We start from the raw sequence: 24,158 nt of genomic DNA, 5'->3' as shown, positions 1-24,158 counted from the left end.
CAGTATACCAATAACCTGTATATGTATATATGATTTGCTTACATCTAGCTGTATAACTTGAGCTGTTTGATCAGCTTGTAAACGAGTTAACAAACCGTATCTATGATGTTTAGTATCTAGTCTCTAATCAAGCGGAGTAGAACCTCGATAACGAACGCGGGAGATAACTAATTCATACAATATACGCTCAGGAATACTCGTTATTATCCATACACTGATACACTTAAGGCTATAGTCTTGTGTTGTTTCGAATGCAGTTATGGTTCATGCGTATATTAAAAGAATACTTTAAATGTAAAATTGTGTCGCGGAGATCGATGCTTAAATCCTCTGAAATGGCTAAACAGTTTTGATAAAATTTTTGTGCTTATTAGAGAACCTAGCGGCAAGCGATTATCGTTAACGCTAACGCCAACGCCACAAAATTTATAGGATTTGACATTAGTATTCGCTAGCGAAGCGATGACCTTTTTCAAATCGCATACATTTTGTTAGCGTTTACGATAATTGCTTGCCACTTGTCTACTAGGGCAGGTAAGTCTGAAAATCGATGAACATTAGCTGTTTTCATGCTCAAAACAGCATATTTTAGGTATTTACTAAAAAGACGTTGTTTGTGAGGTGGCTTAATAATATTCATTAGTACTTAATTTAAGTAACATAAGATGAACCCCTTTAAACGCGTACAAATTATATTTTTGCTGGACGCGCGTGATTCAAAATAAAGATGCATATAACACAACATCTTTGAGCGAAAACATAGGATAAACTCCGAAGTAGATTTTCAATGATTTCCATAGTAACAGAACACGTAACAAAGATGTATCGAAAATTCGACTCCCAATTTTCAATTGTTTTCATAGTAACAGAACCAAATGCACACATTAATACGTAATATGACGTAACAAAGGTAACACTCGAAGAATGATGGAACAGATGTTGGGGTGAGTAACGGGCAGGTCGGAGCTCATAACTACCGTCCAGCGGCGCATAAGTCCCGCGACCGCACTGAAGCTGCAGCCGACGGCGGCATTATTCACGGCTATGTTATATGTCGTACTTTACCTTTAATTAACGACCCTACATCGGACTTAGCTGCGTTTTATCGCAGGCACACGAACACGAAATGTTTTAGCGAAGGAACGCTACGAAATGTACGTTGAGTTTGAGCGACGTGTAAACGCTAATGATGTACGAGTACAATGATTTGTTGCAAATGAATCTTGAATCTCAGATATTGACACTAAAATGTAAAAAGGAACAAGAATTAAGCGTTACATAGGTGGAAAGCCAATCGTACCTGTAAAACCCAGGATAAGGTTTTACATTACTATGGGGGAGGGCTGTACCCTAGCACTTGGATCCCTAACGCCTCCCACCCTAATGCCCTACAGCCCTCTAGCCCTAACCATAGGTTTTTGTAATATATAAATATACGTAATAAGTCTAGGAAACCTGCTACCATGAGACCTAAGGTAGCAGGCGGATAGTTAAAAGTAATAAAAGGATGGAAATGATTTTCTCACTGTCAATCACCCAGGCTGACACTGATACATCTCAAACGAATTGGGCCTTACTTATGCTTTCAGCAATGTGCAACCTCATTGTATTATTTTAAACGAATCACCATCAACAAAACAATTCCAAATATACTAAAATATGCAAAAATTAAATTACACCAAAAACGATACAAATCGTGACCAAAGTTGAGGGAAACTCGAAAGTTATAAACCATTTTAATTTATATAAGTGCAAATGTGCACTCGAGTGTTACTTACGTTTTCATTAAACCACCCTAAATAGTTGCAGGAACTTTGTTATTTGGCTGTCAGTCAACTTTAAAAGTCGAACAAAGTTAAAACGAAGTAATTAAAAAAGAAAACACAAAATACTTAGGAAGTCGGAAGCCGGGCTCTCTTCGCTTAAATTACTTGCGATTACACCGACAAAACGTTTAATGGAACACGTTAAATCGCGCCGACTGGGCCCGCCACGCCATGCCATACTTTGCCAACTACACTCGCTGCGGTAGGTAGCGGGTTTTTACACAAATATCTTGCCCGTAAGGAGAGTTGGAACAACTTCAGCGAACTCCATTAAAGTATAAACTCACGCCACGCTGATTACGAATGCCACCGATTTCAGTTATGGCTCGATTACCGCTTTTTAATTAAATCCTAACTCAGAGTTTGAGTTATCATAATAGTCTCATTCTAATACCTTTGACTTTTCAACTGGGTCTTTAACTTGATGTGCGAGCAGTAAAATTGCATGATCAGCTCATTGTTAGAGCGAGGCCACGATCCTGGGGCCGTACCACGAAACCGTTTTGAGACTCAAATAATGAGACGAGAATGTCGCTTCATGCTCTAACAACGTCATTTCACGTCATTTCAGTAGAAACTTCTCATCACTGCGCCTGCGCATTTATAGACAGCGATTTTAAATTTCTGAAAAAAAAAACAATTCAGACAATGAAGTTAAAAATATTTATAAAAAGAAATGTAACATACATTCACTTACCAAGTACCTAAGTAAATAAAATTGTCCAAATCGGAACTCAAAAAGCGAGTAAAGTCTTTGTACCTATAATATCTTTTCTTATGTCCTGAAAATATCTGGTTTCCTAGTGATTACATTGCCGCTGGCGGTTTCTTAAGAGACAACAATGTGTTTCGTTCAACCCTTTTCACAATGCAGTAGGGTGGAACCTAAAGCGTGTATGATTGATTTATTTTATTTATAGATATCCTAGTTTCCTTACGATCGATCACGCGAACCGTTTCGTGCAGTACAATAAAAACTTCACCTTCTGCTCCTATTCTATTATAACCCTTTATATCACTGGTATTGTAAAATGTTTATTCGACTTTGTCGTTTTGATTAACCTGGTAACATTGTTGCGTTATATTTCTTGAAGTGCAATATGATCAGGCACTGTGTTGTTCTAGAATAAAACATAATATGACAAATTATTATTATTATTATCGGCCCACTGTGTCCCACTGTCCATTATGAATTAAAAACATTTAATATAGTTTTTTTTTGTTATCATAATACCTTTTTTCTAATTTAGGCATGACAAGTTCATGTTCGACAACGGTATCTTAAAATAAACATTGTCTCAAAACAATAATTAATTTACGTATTAAGTGCAAAAAGGCACTTATAATAATAACATTAAAATCTAGATTCCTTCGTGCTATAAATTTTAAAAATGTTTATTACATTCCGAAAGAGTCGCGATCCATATAAATATGTAAGCGGAGGAAACGCTGACGTCTTCTTTCCGCCGCGCCGGTGCGGAAACCGCGTCAATTAACTCCGTCTCTATGACATATAGCCTTTGTTCGCGCACATAGGCAACCAGAATTAAAAGTAAATCACGAGCAAAACAAAGAGATACACCGATCCGAGATTATGTCTCGCGACGGCGCTATTCCTTATATTAAAACGGAAATTTCAAATTATTCAATCTCGGTGGCGCCCTCTGCCAGATGTCAAACAATTAGATTCCCGTGAATTGATGCTAAATTAAATAGATCCACTGCGAAAATAAAAAAGTTTACTGTCAATGTCAAGTTAAACAAAGAAGATGAAAAAAGTTTTTTCTCGATTCCATTTTCTTCGCGATCTTTCAGTCTTAAAGTTTTGAAAATAAGGGGTTTTTGCGAGAGTCTCAATTATCGATAAAGGCGATATTAAAAATTCGTTTGTTTTGTTCTCGGGCGTCCTCCGGGGGTTCCCCGCTCCATTGTTTGTTAAGGCGAGGAAACGGTGGCGTCGATAAGTAATCAACATATTACAACATTAAATTGAGTTTTTGCAGTCTTTTATTATGAAATTCGGTAGATAATTTCCTTTCTCCCCTTATTTCTGTTAACTTTTGATGCGATAGAAAAAGTGAAATGTATTTTGTTGTAAGCTATAAAAACTTAATCTGACGACGCGTCCACATAAAAACTAGTATTCTTCATACTTCTATCTTCCTCTATAAATTTTGAAATAAACCCTAATGTATAGTTTATGTCAAAACCTTCATTTAATTACAGTAATTATCGTGCTTATATTTAATTACAGCAATTATTAATCGGAAATTTTCGTTTCCGAGTGCGCCAGTCAGTATAATGAATAGATACCCTCAATAATTAAGCTCAATCGAGAATGTCATTGTTTAGACCTTCTATAGACTTTTGTCGGGGCAAAAGAAATCTGTGCGTAATTGTCCGGCGGGGGCAGATTGTCAATCGTACTATTGAGTGGCCGCCACTGACGTTGAACGATTCTCCCACTTTATCCCAGATGAGTACTCTGTCGTGCGGATAAGAACTGTAAGTCCCGACTATCAACTTTTTCCGATTCCGAACGAACGTACTTAGATTGGTCTGTAATAATTGTATTTTGATTTCATATACTTTGGTGAAATATAAAACGTTAAAGAACGTAGACATGTTATTAAAATAAATGTGCATGATTAATTTAGGTACTTAGATTTCTGGATTCTACAATTAACCAGATTTTTTTTACAGTTACAATTAAGAAGGAGGGATATTTCGTACCCACTCATAAAGCACTTTGAAACATATACCAAATGAAAGGGCTTGAAAAGTTAAACATTTTATTGTATGACGAAAAATCTCTAAGCCATGGGGGGAGAAAGAAGTTAACGAGGGTAGAAGGTAAGAAAAAATCGCAAAAAAAAAAAAAAACAGCCCGTATTATTGCATCAATTTAGTGTTGCTGGTAAGAAATGTTATCGGATATGGAAACTTGAGGAAAGTGTTGAATTTTAGTTTAATATTGTTTCATATTTTAAAAAAATGAATGAGAAAGCAACAAGTTGCTTAAAAATTAAACCTTTTCTGGATTTTATCGTATATTATAACTTTGGAGAAATTGTTCATAATAAGCAATACTAACGAATGGTGCAATAATACAGGATTTTAGAGCGCTTTTATATAACACGTTTGGATATGCTACAACTTGGGTACAGCTTCCATACAAAAATGCCCGTTGTTCTTTATCTATAGATACATGTGGTAGGTACAAAATAATATGTATAATAAAATTTGTTAACGCACTAGGAGTTCATGAAAATTCAGCAGGTGTTTATTAGATGCATTCTAAGTTTAAATTACAGCGTTAATTCAATACGGAATAGCCACTAGACGAATTGCAGTCCGACATAATCGATACGTCAATAGAATGCCTGAATTTACATAGCTGCTATTTGATATTAGATACTATGAGGAGCATGCTCCAAATTTATTCGTATTATACACGTATCGGGCAGTGCCTTAATATATTCATGTAATTCGCATAGCTGGCATCCCCTTTGACCACGCATAGCTGTAGTCTTATTAGGTAAAAATAGCAATCAACTCCGCGATAGATTGCTTACCATAATGGAATAATAAGCTAGGATTTATTCATCATTAACCTTAAAAGTTACGGACCTTTTAGTAGATGTATTTAAAGTAAGTTAAGTACAAGATAATTGTAAAAAAAAAATATGTAAATATCATTCCACAATTATATACGGAGAAAATATTCCTCAGAATCTCTAAGTTTAGTTCCGCTAAAAAGTACACTCGTAGCTTAATAAGTCCATGTTATTATCATAATTGAAAAGAAATGAAAAATATTTATTTCTAAGTAGGTTAACAAAGTTAACACTTTTAGAACGTCGTGTGTTGTGTATTTGTTTCATAAAAACCAGCCCAGCAATATCGACGGCCGAAGCTTGTTCAATACAAATTAATATTAATTATGGTACTATACCAAGGTACTAATATTATAAATGCGAAAGGGTGTCTGTCTGTCTGTTAACTCTTCACGCCCAAACCGATGAGCCGATTTGGCTGAAATGTGGCATGGAGATACTTTAAGACCTGGGAAGGACAAAGAATACTTTTTGTACCGGAAAAATGTACGGTTACCGCGTGATATACGAGTTTTGTTGCGGGTGTTACCTAGTTTAAAATAATAGTGAATAAGCCATCGCCATACGTAATAAGCCTACGGGATAGTAATATCGTACGTCACGGTTTAAAACGATCCATCATGTTTAATGTCCAAATAAAAGTGCTCGTAAATTTTATATTAAGAAACGTTCTCACTATAATTATACCTAATTGAGATATTATTTGAAACAATAATATCAAAATGGATAACTTTAAAAAGCAATTTATAATTATTGAAATTAATTAGCCACTTAAAAAATTGTTGTTGAACTAGATGTAAACTATAGTTTTGTTGCACCCAAAGCCGTCATTCGTTCGGGAACCGGATATTTTCTAGGATAAAACTATTATGCTTTTCCCGTGACTCTAGGTAACTCTACATCAAGTTTCATCAAAACCAGATGTGATTTCAGCGTGAACATGTAAAAGACAGACAGACAACAACAGACCGATTCTCTTTTACATTGATAACATTAAGTTAGTTGAATATTTCCATTCGATTTTTAAATAACTACACAAAAATATGAGAGAAAGAAAAATTGTTAAAAACGAATAATTGATGTTAATAACAAACAATTACCTCAAAACCACTTTAAAGTATATATAGTGGCTACTTTAAAGGGGTAATTGGTATTTAAAAACCTGTGGGGCTAAAATGGTCATATTTAGCAATTCCTCTTAATCAATTCAGCAAATGAATTGTCAAAACTGTCAAACTGATAAATGTCAAATCAGTACAAAAATACAGAAATGAATTGCAAGCAGAGTTGCATTTTGTGATTTTAGAAAAATGAATCATGTTATGATTCATATCATGATTCTTTAAAGCGACCATTTTAGCCCCGCTGAGCAGGGAACCCTAAAATCATCTATGCGGACGAAGCAGCGCGTCAGAAACCAATTTACATTAAATGCGGCCGCCACACTGATACCTGCTAGTTTAAATTCACAGAGCCAGTAGCCGATTATAATCTTAAAAATAACCGCTTTTAAGTTCAGTGGAATTTAATTTTACTACTGTAATACTGCCTTCACATTATGTCGCAAGTAATGCGGCTCGTTTTAGTATAAAAGTCGCGGGGCTGCCGCACTACTCGCGACTTAATGTTAAGAGAGCGACTAACCCAAAAAATCAAACATCTTCCTTCTCCCATCACACTCACGCCCGTCATTGTCTATGCTAGGTGAAAAAGGACGACGCGGATTCATCGCCAAATTAGTTTATTCTCGATAACTCGATAAAAATACAACATTTTAAAAATCCGCTTGGTTAGTTTTTCAATGATAGAATTTTATACAATGTGTTAAAATATTAACTTAGTTCAATGCTCGGTTATGGCAATAAATGAAAAATTCGTGAAAATTAGATGCATCGTTGTGATTTTTTTCTATTGAGAAAATTTTAAGATATCTTGTTTTTGCTTAGATCGAATTCTTGGAAAGATAATGTAGTATCTAATTATAGAAAATGAAACAATTCGGAGCTTATTTTCAAATATAAAAATTTTGGTTTATTCGCCCCCTTAAGGCAGCCTAAGTATTAACTATGTACTGTAATATGTTTCTATGAGCTAGATAGTTGCCAAGACGTTGGTAAATGAAGCCATTTTTAACTAATAATACTAATTATTATAACCGTTATTTTTGTGAGTATTTACATACATCAAAATTTAAGTTTTATGCTCCTCCAATAGCAACCTCTACTTTTTTCTTTACGCGTAAAATTTTAGTCTACGGTTACATGAAAACGGAAATTTTAGAACATTTTTTTCAGAGTACGTATAAGGCGCATGTACCATAATTGTATTTGGACAAACGCTTCGATAGCTGCAGGAGGGCGCACCCTAATACCTGGTGCAGAGGAAATACGTGAAATATAATTGTCTGGAACGGAAATTATGCACTTTCTGCTGGGAACAACCAATTTGCCAGCGGTACCTGAAAATTGATACTTATTAACGTTGGCTACGATATTACATGTTTTCTAAAAAATGTAAAGGGTTTTGTAGCTGCTATACGTAAAAAAATACAACTTTGCACTATCGTAATATAATATTTCCCACTACATCATGTTTCTTTTTGTTAAAATGTTTTTGAGCCGACTAAAGAGTATATTACATCATATTTTTAATTTACCTCATATTTGCCCGAGTATACAATTCAGCAATTTTTATGAAATACTAGATAACGCCCGCAACTCCGTTACGCCAAAACTCGTTTATCGCGCGGGAACCATACATTTTTCCAGGACAAAAAGTATTATATGTCCTTTCCCGGGACTCAAAGTATCTCCATGCTAAATTTCAGCAAAATCGGATCAGCGATTTGGGCGTGAAGAGGTAACAGATAGACAGATAGACACACTTTCGCATTTATAATATTAGTATGGATTGTAACGTAGTCAGTAACTATAATATATTATTCAACATAAACTTACAATAAACTTTAATATTACCACACTATAAAAAAGTACATATATTTTAACTTTAAAAGCGTTAGCAGTGACAAGGAATATTTAATTTAAATCCAGAGAAGCCGTTATTCTACGTATAAAATGAATATAAAATCTGAATCTTATTAACTTTAATTTCATAGTTTAAGAGTCGGCTGCTTTACTTCCGTCCGACGTAATTTTTAGGATTTAACCATATTTTTTCATTAACGCCTTCAAAGTAAAGAAAGAAAAACGTAGGGACTAAACGAAGAAAATAAAATGAGTTGCTTCTTATAATTAGGTTGACATATCTTATTATTTTCTTTTTTGCTGAGAGAGCAGGATGAAATAATTTTATTAAGGGCCTGTTTCACCACTTCCTGATAAGTGCCGGCTGGCACTTATACACATATTATATACATATTGAAGTGGGATAGCCATGCTTCGGCACGAATGGGCCGGCTCGACCGGAGAAATACCACGTCCTCACAGAAAACCGGCGTGAAACAGGGCTTCCGCTGTGTTTCGCCTAGTGAGTGAGTTTACCGGAGGCCCAATCCCCTACCCTTTTCCCTTCCCTACCCTTCCCTATTTCCTTCCGAACCCCCCCCTATTACCTTCCGTACCCTCCCATATTCCCTTCCCTACCCTCCCCTATTACCCCTTAAAAGGACGGCAACGTACCTGCAGCTCTTCTGATGCTGCGAGTGTCCATGGGTGACGGAAGTTGCTTTCCATCAGGTGACCCGTTTGCTCGTTTGCTCCCTTATTTCATAAAGAAAAAAATATATATACAATAGGCTATCCACCACTTAACTTGACACATGAAGTATGGAGAATCTGTCAAAAAAGTTGTGAATAGCCTATTCGGCACTTTACCAGAAAGTAGTGAAACAGGCCTTAAGTAGCTTTATATCAAGTGTTTAGGTAACGCTCTGATTTCAATAAAAGAATATGGTTTATACAAATGACGTAGTCTTGAAATACACTTTTGGTGCCTAAAATTTCATGGTAACCTCTTCGTTTACTGACATATTATCTTTATCAAAATCCTTTAAAAAACGGTATTATAATGTTGTAACTAGATTCAATCAAGTCAAAGTATCACCGGGCTGAGAGCACAGGCCGCATACTAAATCATTAACCCTCCGTTATTTATGCATCGTGAGGCAACATCTTAATGGCGGGAGAGTTATGTCCAGCCTAAAATAATATTTTGTGTAAATGTTTGGAAATAAACAAGAGGAGTTTGTATGGGCGTCGCGTCGTAAGTCCTGCGCTGAAGTGTGGTTACATAATATTTGAATTACCTAAGTAAATCAGAGTTATTTGTGGATATAAACTTTAGCTTACCTTTGGATGTGCTCTTCTGGGAAAGGCCACTTTTGGATCAATCTGAAACAAAATTAACGAGATTAGAAATGAAATAATTTACTATAAAATATTTAAATGTACTTTGGTTGGTGTATTTAACAAAGTTAAAAGTGAGTTAATATTATATATTGTAATAACTGGCAAACACACTTGCAACTCTCCGCTTTCAATATTTCATCAAAAACACGGATAGCATCAGAATTTTACATTTTATGAAAGAGTGTTTCCTAAAACGAGGAAACATTATACTAAGAAACCGGATAGCTTATTTTAAGTTAATGACTCGGCCACGAAAAAAATCACTCAAGCCCGCCCCCAACTAATCATGGGCCGCAGAGCGGGACGGAGCTATAAATTCGGCCCGCTCTAAAATCCCGCCTGCAAAAAAGCATCGGACTGAAAATCCTCCGCTGTGGTCCTGTCACTCGATTTCTCCTCTCGTCTTTTTCATGTAACCGAGCCGCACTATTTCATACGTGGCACTGTTTAAGCCCTCAGATTTTCTCCCGGCGGCGTCCACTTTTTTCTCGTATCTCGCCGCGCCGCTGACCGTTATAAACGCAAAATATAAACCCGAAAGTACCTTTGACATTTCGGAGGTAAAACGTTTCATTTCGACTCCCGTTGGTCTTTTTCGATGTCGCGATGTTAAATTACCATAATGCGTTTTATTCTAACGCTTTTTGAATGGAAATTGAATTTGATGCTCGAAAGTTAATGCTATTATCTTAAAATGATAAGGTTTTTGTAACTTAGTCCTGTAATTATTATAAAAAAACAACATTAACGTAGTATCTACTCATACATTAATAAAGCAACATAAGTAATATATCTATGTAGGTAGGTATTTTACATCTTGAAGCTATAAAACAGCTGAACTGATTATGATGAACATCTCTTACTCCGTCTTAGTCAATCTTATTCTTCCCTAAAATACACAACACCATTTAAAAAGTTCCTATAAATATTGATATTGTAACTACACAAGTACAATATCAATATCAAAATTTAATTTAACACCTTTATGCAGCTGTATATAATTAGAATGTAATTTAAGCGCGTATAATTATTAAAGTGAACATTGAGGAACCTCGCTAATATTTGCACACATTACGGTTTTATCTATGAAGACGGTGATAAGGATGATTAATGTTAGTTTGTAAGTTTATGCAGAAGGTAATCATGGCCTACAAATTAGATTTATTACATGTAACATGATACATGAAGTATAGAACGTCTATTGAACATTCAACACCTGTTAATCAAAAATATTGCAATAAAAAAACTAGGCCTTTACATCCATTATGGACGATTTATAATACAGTATTTTTCAGAGCGAAGTAACCACTCCTCAAATAGTGTAGTGCCTGGGACAAGATTTTTAAATGTCTGTATGGTTGCCCAAGCGCATACGGCATTCTTGCATCATAGTCAGCCTAGTTCAGAGGAAAGAACTAGTCAATACGTCTGGGACCAACTATGTGCGGGTTTCCTCACGAGATCAGAATATGTCTCATGCCACGCAGAACACGCCTCCACCAGGGTTCGAACCTGGACCCTCTAAGAGTGCGAATCAAAAAATGGGTAGACCATTAGGCTACGGACGCTCTATTGCAATAATATTATGACTGATAATAGCACAGTGTCACCGGAATTTCGTGTTATTTAAATTATTACCTTTTTTTTATTTAACTTGGGGCCGCCTATGGGCTCTGCGCCCATATCCTTTTTTTGCTATTTATTAAATTATCACCTTACATAAAGTGTTAATTGGGAGATACCAGTTTGAACTCTGTTTTATATTTCTATCTACCTCTCTTCCTTTTTGTTTATTTTATCCAAGTACCTATGTACCCAATATAGGTGGTAATTAAAGGTAAAGTATCATTTAGATTGTCATCATTCGTCCCCCTCTCGCTCTCTATCGCCTCCGTGGTCTAGTGGTACAGAGCGCGGCTCTTGACTCGGAGGTCGTGGGTTCGATTCCCGCGTTGGAAACAAGTTTGGTTAGGACAATGCAGGCTGATCACCTGATTGTCTGACAAGTAAGATGATCCATGCGTCGGATGGGCATGTAAAAAGTCGGTCCTGCGCCTGATCTCTCGCCGGTCGTGTCGGTCTGCCGTCCCACTGGGTTATGAGAGTAAAGGAACAGAGAGTGCTCTTGTGTACTGCGCACACACTTGGGCACTATAACATTACTCCTGCGTAGCTGGCCTGGTTTCAATGAAACCGGCCACCGTCACCGAAACCGGTGTGGGAGCTATTATTATTATTATTCGTCCCCCTGAAAACCATCCGAGTAACTACCAAAAATCCTTGTAGCTATGTATGTACCGTTGTAGATTGTGTCAGTGCTATCATGAGGCAGGCGTAAGAGAATAATTAACAGGATCCCGCCCTAGAGTACTGCATTATTACAATATCAGAGAAACGGTTTTACAGCGTCATTCATACATTTTTAATTATTTAATTATCTTTTGAGTGCGCCGCAGCAACTTGATGAAGAAAATCTACAGGAAATTTGTTAAATTGGATTCTCTTGCTGGAGTCATTTTTACTTTAATAATTAGGTACGTAAGCTTCTCCTTGTTAAGGTTTTCCTGTGGCGTGTTTCATCTAATGGGCCGCTCACACTATAAAGGTTTACTTGCGGTGATTTGGATTAAAGGTTCCTCGGTTGAATATCATGATATCCCTTCGCTCTTCATATGCGTGAAAGAGATGAAGTGACATGTATCTCAGAGTTGACTCGTACCCGGATCCTAGCGGTGTAGCCCTAGTGTAATAAGTAATAGCCTAATAATAATAATAATCACACATAGACTAAAATAGCGCTACGATTGTTGCTGCAGCTATACGAAGGAACTTCTTTGTCATTCACGTCAAATTGAAAAAAAAACAAAATAAATCATGATCATAACCGCATCATTTGGATGTAAAAAAACCGCCAAGTGTACAGCCAGCAGAAAAATCATAAAACCCCAGATGGTGGCGTTAAAGCGATTAAGCGGGTTCGATGATAAATTTTAACGAGTTATTTTAATGGAAACGATCGCAGTCAGTGGCTAGCAGCCTGTACCGATAGAAAAATAAAACGAAGCGGCGAGAGACTGCTCAATTCGTGATTCCGCTCGTTTTTATTTTAAAATACTTTAAGAAGTTTCGTAATAACGACCCCGGCTTTAAACAATCTTATTAAGTTTTTCTGATAAATAAATGGGTACGCTTCCTAATATCTTTGGAAATGTTTGCAATAAAACTCGAATCGCCGAAGCCATTTTCTAATAGCTATTTCATTAAATTTAATTGTATTTTTAAGGGGAGCCTAACTTTTTGTGCGTAACATTGTTGCTTGAAGTTTTTATACCATCGAAAATGATTTCGGATGGTTGCGCGATAGTAACATGAACCCCAAAATCGTAATAAACTTTAAGCTGAAAACTAATTTTGGTTACCATGGCCGGTTTCAAATCAATCAGTTACAGATACATAGATATAAGTAATTTTATAGTGATAAAGTGTGTGCGCAATATACAATGATGTCTTAAAAGCCAGTAGTACTGATGATCCAACCATAAAGTTGATTTACCTTGCGTAATAGAGAAACAAAGGCCTGAGCAAGCGAGTTGTCACTATCAGTAACACTGCGTGGTAAAAAGAGATGTGTGATATATGACAGCAGAACTCTTTATTTGATGTCCAGTTGGCACTTATCGGCACGTTGACAATTTAATCTCATAGAATTCATGTCCAGTCATGCTTGTGTAAGTGTATACGTACACATAATTTGTTACACAGATGTAAACCAATTTCGGTTTCGTTTGACAGCTCCAGATTATTGCTCTATTCCGCTAGGTATATTAACTTTATGGATCCAACATGATCAGCAGGTAATAAAATTTGTATGCATAATAAACAATTGGTATGGAATTCGCATCAATTCCATTTTAAAAAAATACCACAAACGTCAGATTTGTGCAGCCAAAACGGCAAAAAGTGACACCACCGCAAAATTGACATCGAAACATCGATACGATATGAATGTGACGTTTTGATACGGGGCCATTAGCGTGATTACAATCGACGCAGCGCCGCGCCCTCGCCTCTCCCCTTCGACTTCCCTTACGATAAAGATTGACATCGCCATTTAAATTTCAAATTAGCCTAAGTCGAAGCTGAATGCGCGATGAAAAATACACCCTAATCCGTGGAGCTAGAACATATAATGGCGAAGACCGTTACAAATTCGAGCGTGTCATCGCAAGAAAAGATTACAGGAGAAAGCACATTAGTGGGATATCACTTCTGGTTGAAAAATAGCACGAAGCTTTATGTAGTTTTAAGCTGCGATGTTTGTTCGAGCACGCTTACTTTATTTACTAAGAGCTTTGGTACAATAATGTTATTATCTTGGGCGGATGACTATGTAGGATATTAGGGAAAAACATAGAAATTGAAAAATAAGTTCATTGTTCACATTAAATAGATTGAAAATACAATGCTTAATTCCAAACAGAAAAATTCCTTCTGCAATGTTTAGATTTCCACAGGAATACAAAATTTTTTGCAACCGTGGTTTAACCTATTCTGTGCCGAATCTCATCATAATGGGTCGCTTGTTTTCGCAACCTATCCGATGCAAATGAAATATGTAGAGGTATAATAATATTGTTTATATTTTGTAAACAATTAGTTTTTAAGTACCTTTTATTCTTGTAATTTGTGGAGAATTATCTTATATCTTTAAACGAGCAATTCTTGTATAATATATAAACCTATATATTATTTGGAATCTCGGAATCAGCCCCAACTATTTTCATGAAATTTAGTATATAGGGGGTTTCGGGGGCGATAAATCGATCTAGCTAGGAATCATTTTTAGAAAATGTCATTTTATTCGTGTTTTATCGAATACCGAGCAAAGCTCAGTCAAATAGCTAGTTATTATAATAACAGACTACTGTTAATGTATGTATTAAAATTTCCCATCATAAAAATACGTAATAACTTTCAGTCCCTGTTTCTTTGTAAAGAGTATAAATTAATCCTACTAATCCAAACGACAACATCAGACTCTAGACGGACAAAAACTAATTATTTTTATCGAATTCCAACAATGGAAATATAGAGAAAATTGATACAGCATTTATTTTAACTGGAAAACGTATTGCTAACTATTCTCCCCTAGTATTTGCCATTCGATTTGAGATAATCCGCATACTGTAGTACCTTGCCAAATTTAGACTGACGTACAATTTGTAATTTTCATTTTTTTCGCAGCGTATCGAAGGTAGGATTTATTTTATTAGTTTTTCGATTCATAATTTTACGTTGTTCGTAGGTATATTTTAATCTCCGTTGAAGTTACTAGCTATTCTTTAAATTATTATTCTTCTTCACACTAAACCTATAGTGCGACCAGTTTAAGCGCGACCTTCGTAGCATACTAAATGTATGCTACGAGTATGCTAAGAGAGTCACGCTTTAAGTGGTCATAGTATAGTAGTTATATTATTATGAAGATTGAAAAATCTAGCAAGTGATGATGAATATGATAATATTATTAATCATCCTTTTTATTACGTTCCACTAGCTTTAACCTAGCTCCCTACACTGTAATACTACTGTAATCAATAGTATTATAGTGTCTTACAAAAAAATATTAGTTTCCGAAACAAGAAGTACTCAATGCCTTAACTACTATGCCAAATATAATGCAAAACCGTTTGGTAGCTATGTAAGAAGTAATAAACACACAAACTTAATAATATTAGTCTGATTCAAATCAATGAACTTTCCTAGCAAGAGAGTTTCCTGATTCGAATCACAGGAAAGTTGAATACATTCGTACATACCAGTACAGTTGTAGTACCGAAGTGCGATAACACCCATTGTAACGTGAGCTGGATTACTATCGGGCTATCGGTCCGGTGTCGCTGCACATTCGAACACGGTGCGGATAGATTCGATGATGTACTGATATGCCACTTGATATACTAAGCAGCTATAATATTCACGGATTACAATGCCTAGTAATACCTAAGCTATGCATATTGCATAGTCGAGTAGGTCATAAGATAATTCATGTATCAACGAAAAAACAAGTTATGTTTGGAAAATAAGGCATGTTTGGACTGAAAATTTAAAAGTATAACAATGAAGCTGCAGCAATTAAAGAGCTTCTTGTGTATCTAATTTACGACCTCCAAGTAAACAGCGAAGGGAAAAATAGGAATTTAATTTAAAACGTATAAAGACAAGAATGTTTAATGAGATACACTTATGCAGGTGGTAACTAAATTTATTTACGTGCAGACGGGGTAAGTGTCGCGCGCGTCAAGTGGGACCGCATCATTTGCTGCTCAGTCAGCTCCGCGAACTCTAATTCCTTCTAATTGGAACGAATTTGGCTGCAGGTGCAGCTCTCGAGCTGGCTCAAGATTAGGGCAAGCTATTGCGAGTATATTCGGACTATTTCCTCTGAAATATTTGATGTGCAACGCGACTTGCGGCTCCGACCCTCGCGTCACCCACGTGCGCACTTACACCGACTATAATTAAATTAGGAACAATATTTACCCTCCACACTCTAGATACGGTATACGATATTGCAGAAGCCGGAGGTAACGTTCGGTGCGACGTTCTTAGACGAACTTAACGCGAGCGAAAGCACTACTTAAACGCTCGTTAAAATCATTTATAGCACGCGGACATTTTTATTAAACTATAATATTTTGTCGTGTCTACTTAATTAAATACTCTACAATCTTCCTGGCCGCCCGGAATTGTTCGAGGATTTTATTGCCGGGAATACCTTAAGGTACAAACTGCGGAGCGATCGACGGGCGTTCGACACAGATTTCATAAAGTAGGGTCTGTTTTAACGCCGAGACGAGCCGTAATGAAAGTTCGCTGGGCGGTTCGACGCTCGGCGAACGTCATTACCGAGGAACGCATAAATATGCAAGGCAGGTAACGCACATTTTCATGCGACGTCGCATGAATTTTATCGCTTGTTTAATTCTGAAAGAAAAATGAGTTTCTCGTCGGCGTAATAGGAGATAGACGGCCGTGGGAACCGACACACTTTCGGAGGCCTCGGGCTCGCGTCTAAGTGCAGCCGAAGTATACTCTCGGAAGATATTACTTTCGCCTAAATACGGCTGTCGAAAGTGAAAACGTAATCTTATCCATCAGCACAACGTTAGACGTTAATGCGGTGTTTAGCGGGGGCTCCGCCCTCGTATTTACGTGTGTTTTATTCATCACACTCTTCCGTCGTAATACGTTCGCTGAGTATTTACAGACATACTTAACGACTTAATTTGTTTCTCTTAGTCTATTAGCCGTACTTATATTTACCCAATGGATTCGTTTTAACTAAACATCGGAGTACTTTTACTGCCGCTTGTATTTCGGTTCGCCGGCTAATCCTCTTAGGTGCAGTTTATTACAACTGACAGGCTGAATCGAGTTGGAAGTTGAAGCTTAGCGACTTTGGAAACCCGAAAGCTGTTGAATGTGGCGACGGTTACGGTGACCCTCACGAGACGAGCGTTACGCACCGTTGGACTGGATCACATCGACTTTGTTTTGAATTGCTAAAATTGTACTTCAAGTTTAAATGTAATTAGAATTTTAGAAAGCCAATTTTATACTATCAGACTCGAGTAATTTATATAGTAGTCCAATATTTGAAGATTGGTAATTGAACGTGGGAGAACCATGCTTCGGCACGAATGGGCTGGCTTGACCGGAGAAATACCACGGGCTCACAGAAAACCGGCGTGAAACAGCGCTTGCGTTGTGTTTCGCCGGGTGAGTGAGTTTACCGGAGGCCCAATTCCCTACCCTTTTCCATTACCTACCCTCTCCTATTACCTTCCCTACCCTCTCCTATTACCCTATTCCTTCTTAAAAGGCCGATAAAGCTGCACCTGCAGCTCTTCTGATGAGAGTCCATGGGTGACGGAAGTTGCTTTCCATCAGGTTACCCGTTTGCTCGTTTGTCCCCTTATTTCATAAAAAAAATTAAGACAGGAGTGGATGATGGGGGTATTGTTAGTTACCTAGGCTTTAGTTAATAATTCGGCGCAGTGTAAAACATCTTTGTATATTTATATCTTTTCGCCAACTCATTGTAAAATATATTCAAAAGATAAGTTAGAATCGAGAGCTAGCGATCGATACTTTGCGAAAACTTAAAATATTTCTACAACGAAGCACAGAATAGATAATAGTACAAGTAAACGAAGTTTAAAAATGATTATACGTCAAATTCCTAGCATTAACGTTTTCGAACTTTCTTGTCATAACAATTACGTTTTTGTCAATTACCTACATAAAATAATGATAGCGAGGGCGAAGAACCCAAATACCACAAACAAGAATACAAACGATGGTATAAAATATAACCAAGAAAGTGTATATTCATCGCCGCAACTGAATAAGATAACTTCGAAAATGTTTATAGAATTATATTGCGGAGCATAACTTTCAAAAACAAACGTTTAGTATGGCGCTGGCTAGAATTGTTCAAATACGGTTTTGAATTTCGATAATAGCTTATCTAGAGCGTAGTCACGATCCACGTCTGAAAGTACGGACAGACATCCGGCGCAGATATTTGCAGTCAAAACAGACTTAGGGCGCACCGAACTGCTCTCTGCGCATGTCATTCAGTTTCTGTATTATTTATTAACTCCAACGAGCTTCGGATGCTACTTTATTCTATTGTGTAACTGTATCTACCGCTCCTGATGTCCGAGGGAAGTTCGCAACTGACACGACTCCGGCAAACTTTTCGTGCATAGAATGAATACGGCTGTCAGCTGAACGTAAACACGGATGCGAAGTATTTGATATGCTGTGCCGGAGTCCGACTTATTTGATTGGATGTCCTTTGTCTTTTTATACGCAGATGGATTTGAATATTGTTAACGTTTTGTATTAAAAATTTATTATTTTATTTATTATTTTTATTTATTTAATAATTTATGTACACAAAAAATGTTTACAGTGAAAGTCTTAAAATTAGAAATACATTTCAGTACAAAGGTACTACTTATTCCGATTGGAATCTCTTCCAGTAGACCTGTTACAGGAAATTTAGAAAACAGGTAACAAAAATCAGTGCACACAACAATTGAGTCTATATAAAAATAACAATTATTATAAATACCTACGCAAAATAACAGAAAACTATATAATTTGTTATCATATAACAAATTAAATAAAAATAAAATATAAATATATAAATGTAATACTAATCTATAATTATAATTACGTACCTACTTACATATTAAGTACTTATATATAAATAAAATATTATAGAAACAAATATTTTAAAATTTACAAATACACAAATATGTAAATATACATATACATATAATATATAATATATATTATTATATATATTACTTATATAAAATTTTAGGGGTTTGATTGAGGTGACATTGTTAGGTGAAGCTTAAATAGTGCTCATGCAGTCTTCTCTTAAAAAGTGCAAGAGTTTTACTTTCACGTATTTGACTTGGCAAGGAATTCCAAAGTTTAGCAGCATAAATAGTGAAGGAGTATGCAAAGAAGTCAGTACGATGAGGAGGGATATCTAAAAGGGTGCGTCTAAAGGATCGACAGGACGGATTTTGTAAGTTAGGAAAGGAGAAGCGCTCTTTCAGATAGGAAGGGGATGTAGGACTAAATAAAATATTAAATAGGAAACATAGTATACGATAATTTCTACGCAAGCGAATAGGGAGCCACTGCAATTGCTTTCTAAATTCGGACACGTGATCATACTTCTTAAGGCCAAAAATGAAACGTATCGAAAGATTTTGCAGTCGCTCCAACTTGTTTAAAATATCTTCATTGGCGTCTAAATAACAAACATCTGCATAATCGATAATGGGTTGGATAAGGGTCTGCGCTAATAAGATCTTAGTAGGAGTTGGTAGAAACTTTTGCAGCAATTTGAGTGAATGCAAGGTGTGATAAACTTTACGACTAACGTTGCTCACATTGGAATTCCATGACAGATGTTCATCAAAAATAACTCCTAGGTTTTTAGCAGTGTCGGAGAAAGGTATCGTGGTGCCGTTCAATATAATTGGAGGAAGAGTAGCTTTATCAAGCAGAGCTAGCATCCGCCTACTGCCCATTAACAGTGCCTTAGTTTTAGTGGGATTTATGAGTAGACCAAAAGACTGCGCCCATTCACATATACGTCTAAGGTCATCATTAATGAGAGCAATGGCGGAAGCTGCATTGGGTATGGTGAAATGCTGGTATATTTGCAAATCATCTGCATAAAGATGGAATTTACACACTAGTATTTTTACAATAAAGTTTATGAAGATGGAAAAAAGAAGCGGGGAAAGTACTCCGCCTTGAGGGACACCCGCAACGAGATCTGACCAATCAGAGTAATTATTGTTGATCGTAACTCTCTGCGACCGACCCCTAAGATAGGAGTTAAACCAGGACAGGACGGAAGGGGACAAATTTAGAGACCGTAACATACCGAGAAGAATATCAAAATCGATAGAATTAAAGGCACTACTAAAATCGAGAAGTACAAGGGCGGTAAGGGATTTATTTTCCATGGCCCACCGAATGTCATCAGTGATATTTAAGAGGGCGGAAACGGTGCTGTGTCCAGAACGAAACCCCGACTGCATCGAGCTAAGTTGGTTGTTTTCTAACAGGAAAGTAGTGAGCTGCTGGTGAGCGATGTTCTCCAAAACTTTAGATAGGAACGGTAGTATAGAAATGGGACGAAAGGAAGATAGTGAATTGGGATTGGGAACTTTTGGTAGAGGAATGACATTCGCTTTTTTCCAATCCCGAGGAAAACAGCCAGAGAATAGAGAAAAATTAAGGATGTGAGTCAAAATAGGAAGTAAGGAGGGGAGAATCATCTTAATCATCTTGGAAGTCACCATGTCACAGCCAGCTGCTTCTGAAGAGATTGATTGAACTGCAAGTCGGACCTTCGCTTCAGTGCAAGGGGTAAAAGTAAATGACGGACAAGTGATGGGTAGGTTGGATAGGGATTTTAAGGTATTAAGCTTTAGGGTATTATTTAAACAGATTGGAGGTTGGGAAAAGTGTTTGTTGAGGGCATTTAAATCATAATTATTTGAGTCAGAAACAGGAGACTTGCCAATACCAACTGATTTGAGAAATTTCCATGTATCTGCTGTGTTACGGTTCTGTAAGGAGGAGTAAAAGTAACGCCGTTTGGCATCACGACAAGTGTGATTGCAGCGATTACGCAACAACTTAAACTTGGCATGATTTATTTCATTAGGACAAAGCTTAAAATTCCTCTTGGCCTTATCACGTGCCGCCATAAGCTCCCTAATAGAATCTGTAAGCCATGGTGCCGGGTTATATTTTACTTTAATTCTTCTTAAAGGGGCATGTCGATCGTAAAGGTTTAATAAAATAGTATTAAAATTAGCAATTTTGTCGTCCATGTTCATGCTATTGAGTACGGATGTCCAGTCTAGATTTTTGGCATCTTCCTCAAGTGCTTGAACATCAATATTATTAAAGCTGCGCGAAAGGATAGTTTGGGATTTACGTTTAGGGGGTCTAATTTTGTAGGACAGGAAAACAAGGTCATGGTAGGAAAAAGGGGCGTCGAGCTGTCCATGAGTGGCTACATTATTGGGAGATGATACGATCATGAGATCTAATAGTGAGGGGGTGCAATTAGGAGAATTATGTGTAGGATCAGAGGGAAGGACATGAAGGTTATAGGAATTTAAAAGCGACAGCAACTTACGTGAACGATAGTTATCCTTAAGAAGGCAGGTGTTAAAATCTCCCATAATTACAACGTGTTGATAACTTAGACGAAAACTAGTAAGTAGATTGTCAAGAGAGTCAAAATAGTCGATACCGGAATTAGGACTATATAAAGCAATCAGGAGCAATTTGGTATGATGTGTGACAATATCAATGGCCAGATATTCCGCTTGCTCTGAATAAGAAGAAGGAGACATATTGAGTATATTATATTCAATACCAGCGCGGAGATATATGGCAACACCACCACCACCTTTGCCAGTTCTGTCGTTGCGAATTAGGACAAATCCAGGAATAGAATAATGAACGGATGGAAGGGAGGGCTTAAGGAAAGATTCCGAAATTAAGATGGCATCGAGATTAGCAGCGCTGAAGGACGCAAGGAGATCAGGATAATGACCGGGGATGCTTTGGGCGTTAATGTGTGCTATGTTCAAGTTAACATTGTAACTGCTAAAGATGTTAGAGAGTTGATCACCCAAGACAAGAGGTAATGAAGGTGATGAACTGTTTGCACTTCTAAAACTGGACGACGAGGAGCACGTGAAAAAACTACTGTTGAAGTCATCCATACTAAACCCTGTGTAATTAATAATATATATAATAACTAATTATTTATATATAATAAACGAATGAAATAATTATAATAACTTATAAAGATTAATAATATTGTGACTAAAAAACTACACTATAAAATCACAAACAAAGACTTACAATGAACTCACAAGGTACTCAATTTATACTCAAATAATTAATAATTATTTAAGAAACACTCGGACAAACTATGAATTTAAAATCATAATATTATTAATATGAATTTATGACATATCACTTTGGCAAATTACAAAACACACAAAAAAAAAAAACAGTGGAAGGAGAAGACGAAGAATAGCTGCCATAGCGCAACTGACATTTATCTGACGCTGTCAGATGATACAACTATTCAAATATGAGATAGATGTCAGATGTGTCATGTGTTGAAATTTTGTTAATAACATACCGCTAACATTGTGAGATTTGACAAGTTTTGATTAAGAGGAATAGAACAGTAAATTTTGAATTTAAATAATTTTGAACTTACCTACAAATCGTGAAATATAAACAGAAAAAGTGCCATGTGAATATAAGACAAATTGAAAGAGCAATAATTATTTGACATGGAAAGTTTAAGGTTATTTACTAATGGCGACGCCGTGTTTGTCTCACGGTTCTTCCAGATCGTAGGTCCTGCGCATGAGCTTCCTCCTCGCAACTTACTGGAAACTGCGACATAAGCTTTTCCAAGGATATGAAGGACTCCACTTTACGGCGGTTCTTATCTGGGAGGATGATGTTAATTTTTCCTTCACTCGACCAACAGTTTTTGACGCCAAAATGCTTGCGAGCTGTAGTAAAAACCCTGTGTCTTTCTTTGGTCAAAAACTCTGACAGGGTGATATTAGTGCCTTTCAATGCAGTCTTAGAGTCCCACACAATTTGCCTATTTTCAAATGTTCTGAACCGCACTAAAATAGGTCTCGCCTTAGATGTTGAGTATCCGAGACGATGACAAACCTGAATGCAGTCGGTATTCATATCACAGAGCTTCATCTTGTCAGAGAACACTTGATGAATCAGTTCACACGGTTTTTCATTTTGCTTCTCCGGAATACCATGAAAGAGAAGAACCTTTCTGCGCATCATAGTTTCATGTCGGTCAAGCTTCAGAGTAAGAGAGTCAACATCATTCTTGAGTCTTGATAAGAGTTGCAAAACAGTGTTTTTAAATTCCTTGAAGTCATCAGATAGAGACACAATTTCTGGATTGGTTTTAGAACCCTCGGCAATCTTCTGCAACTTCTCCTCATATTTCTTCATACGGGAATCAAAGAAACTGCTTAAAGACTCCAGGTTATTGACATCCATGATTGTAGAAGTGTCCAAAAATTGTGTTGATATTTGTGGATATTGATGAAATTGTAAATATGTTTAAGAGAAAGGAGATTATTATTTGAGATTGAGCACAGGTGAGTCCCGCATAGATTTAACACATTATAAGACACTATTAACTTGTTTTACCATTTAATTTAAATAATTTAATAGAGAGCACCAGAATTGCTACCGATTTTGAGGACTACCCGCGACTTTTGCTGCTTTTTGACCATCTGATACTACTATATATGGATGTACTATGTCTCTGATACGTTTCGAAAAAGGACCAGAGGGCCTAGACAAGCGGCAAGCGATTATCGTAAACGCCAACGCCAGCGCCACAAAATGTATGGGATTTGACATTAGTATTCGCTAGCGAAGAAATGACCTATGTCAAATCGCATATATTTTGTTAGCGTTTACGATAATTGCTTGCCACTTGTCTAGGTTCAGCATTAAAATTGTAATATAACACCAAAAAAAATTACGCGCATTTTTGCTCAATATTTTGTAATAAATTATTTTTCATGCATAGTTATTAAACTATGCATGAAAAATAATTAATTACAAAAACAAAATATCTTTGAATTATTAAATTCAAAGATATTCTGGTTTATGTAATTTGGAATCAAATAGAATCTCAAGATTTACCTAGCTAT

General features: G+C 36.6%; 1 protein-coding gene across 4 annotated transcripts in view; it reads right to left on the bottom strand.

Moving 5' to 3' along the window:
* LOC121731909 (RNA-binding protein Musashi homolog Rbp6) overlaps window positions 1-24,158 on the bottom strand; it is a 618,826-nt gene that overhangs the window by 279,558 nt on the left and 315,110 nt on the right. For all 4 annotated transcript variants that reach the window (XM_042121592.1, XM_042121594.1, XM_042121593.1 and 1 more), the window contains exon 5: window positions 9,751-9,792. In XM_042121592.1, the coding sequence (XP_041977526.1) occupies window positions 9,751-9,792 (42 nt within the window). The remainder of the gene's footprint in view (window positions 1-9,750; window positions 9,793-24,158) is intronic.

The sequence above is a fragment of the Aricia agestis genome, chromosome 11 (assembly GCF_905147365.1).
Source record: "Aricia agestis chromosome 11, ilAriAges1.1, whole genome shotgun sequence".
Taxonomy (NCBI): Eukaryota; Metazoa; Arthropoda; class Insecta; order Lepidoptera; family Lycaenidae; genus Aricia; species Aricia agestis.
This window is presented reverse-complemented; position numbering and strand designations above follow the sequence as displayed.